The 2500-nt window shown below is 33.3% G+C and overlaps 1 protein-coding gene across 1 annotated transcript in view; it reads right to left on the bottom strand.

The window, feature by feature from the left end:
* LOC113802445 (two pore calcium channel protein 1) overlaps positions 1-2500 on the bottom strand; it is a 27654-nt gene that overhangs the window by 17563 nt on the left and 7591 nt on the right. The window contains exons 7-8 of the mRNA XM_070121372.1: positions 840-901; positions 392-565 (exon numbers count right to left, since the gene is read on the bottom strand). Coding sequence (XP_069977473.1) covers positions 392-565; positions 840-901 — 236 coding nt within the window. The remainder of the gene's footprint in view (positions 1-391; positions 566-839; positions 902-2500) is intronic.

Genomic DNA, 2500 nt, shown 5'->3' with positions numbered 1-2500 from the left:
TAAGGTTACAAACAACACAAATAACAATAAAAAAAATAAGATAATCTTTCCAAAATTCAAGGAAAAGAGTAAACATGTCTTTGTGGAACATCTATATGTAAACACAATTAAAAAACTAAAATAACAGTGGTGATGGACCGATGCATATGACATCCCTGGCATGAATGGGCTTTAAAAAATCTATATACATTTTACATTCATTGTCTGTTACTCTGAATTTACATATGTGCAATGTAGCAAAAGTAAAGGTATCTGCATAACCACATGTACTTACAGATATACCCACATCTTTACCCTTCAGATATACACAAACTTTGATATAAACAGTATGTTTTTGTTTAGAAATAACTTAGTGTATTAAAAAAAATAAACAAAAAATTATTATCCTGACCTATCACCAAACAGCTTAAAGGCCATTAGTGCAAATATGGCCAAACTGAAGAAGAAGAGAACAAGAACATTGACTACATCTGGCAGTGTTCTTCGCATGTTCCGGAACGACCGCCTGATTTGCTTCATCTCTGGGAAATTCACAGCAAACAGAGGTCTCAGGGGTCTTGACCACCTGGAAATCCCGCATTAACACATTTGAAATAAAAATTACTTAAAGTAATATCTTCATAACAGCTTAATCATTTCAAAATGTCTCAAGATGTCAATTTAAAATTCAGATACAGAAATGCAGAAAAAATTATTGTTAAAGAAGAAAAAACATGTTATAAACATGCAGTAGCAAGACAAGTCAAACTTATTTCTCATCAAAAATATCTTACTTCTGATGAAAATTAATCAATTATGTCAGTTACACATGCAAATACAAGCTGACTGCATTCACTTACCGTACTCCAAAGATGTCATTTTCTACTAGTCCAATATATATTACCATGTCTAAGAAAGTAAGCTGAAAAAAGCGATTTATACTGTATTAAAACAACGGTAAGATATCACACTTTCATACACACAAAGAATCTGGTTAGTTCCAATAGACATGATCTTTGTGCTTGTCATTGTTAAAATCAAACCATCAAGCATAAAGCATGTAAACTATTCTTTTGTAACATGGAACTCCTGTGAAAAAAAAAAAATTCTGAAGGCAACTGAAGCAGAAAAAGCATAATCTAACTACTGAGAATTGTTAATTCACTGGTACCATTAACCTACAATTACACACCATCAAACTGTTATTATACCAAAATAACTTGCATAGAACAAAAGTGCATGTTGTATTCATGGGTAAAGGATCATTACTGCTTCCCCCTCCATTTTGTGTACACAAAGAAAATGAAACTCACATAAGAACAATCAAATCATGACATTTGGAATCCACTAGGATTACTCTTTAGACAAAGCCAAAAACAAATCACATTTCATATTTTGCTTTGCTTGACGAGGAGTCCTTGTTGGATTTAAAATATCATTAACCATTTTCTTTATCTTGTGGTTGCATATCAGTTTATATTCAAGTACACCTTATGAACTATATTTTTCAATAATCACATATCAAATACAAAATGTCATTAATAAAATTTATGTGATCTTGGCCACTAGTGAGCAGTATTCTCTTTGCAGTACCCATTTGATAAACCAACCAGATTCTTTTGTTCACTGGTGAAAATATTCAAATCCATAATCTAAGCAAAAGCATTATCAATGTATAACTTTAACAAACTGGTGATAATGAAAATATAGGGTTATTTATGTCCATCTCCAACACAATCCAATGTACTCACAAACCTTCAGGTAAATATGTAACGGAGGACAGGTCAAATCTTCAAAGACAGTCAGAATATTGATACATAATATTAAAGTATAGTAAACAGAAAACTATCCCCAAAAGATAATCTTCCTTATCATAGCATAAGGGAAATCTCATAGTATCATGTTTCTACATATGAACATCCTATTTATCCAAAGGACCCACAAACCAGCACAATCCCTAAAGACATGAGTTTCTGAATTCTTTCAAAGGTTCTTATAAGTTGCATAACTTTCTCTAAAATGCCCAAAAACAATATATAACTCTTTTATACTAAACATGTTTCTGCAATTCATAAGACCCTTCTTATAACAACAAAGACGTATTGCTCCAGCCAAAACTAGTAATTGGAAAAATACACAAATGCAGGGAGACTTTTATTTGACAATGAAATTATAATTAACAATTATAAATGGATATAGGCCTTTCATATGAATTCCAGTTCTTTTTCACATACACACTCTGGAATAACTCTGTTGACAAAATCTTAACCCACTAACGACGGGTGTCCCACATGAGACACCCGAAAAAATAAAAATTGCTGGTGTGACGCTGTATTGGGGCTCACGCTCCGACACAGCAGCGGGCTGTGGCCGGCACGCAGGCAGAGTCCGGGCTAGCCCCGCACGCCGATTTTGTAGCCACCTTGAATCTTTTATTTTTGGCTTCAAAATATACTGGCGTTAATGGGTTAATACACAAAGAGAAAACTCCAGTTTGTTTCATAAGATGCCATTTGCAATG

This window comes from Penaeus vannamei, chromosome 4, assembly GCF_042767895.1.
Source record: "Penaeus vannamei isolate JL-2024 chromosome 4, ASM4276789v1, whole genome shotgun sequence".
Taxonomy (NCBI): domain Eukaryota; kingdom Metazoa; phylum Arthropoda; class Malacostraca; order Decapoda; family Penaeidae; genus Penaeus; species Penaeus vannamei.
The sequence above is the reverse complement of the archived record's forward strand: the minus strand, read 5'-3'. Positions and strand labels throughout refer to the sequence as shown.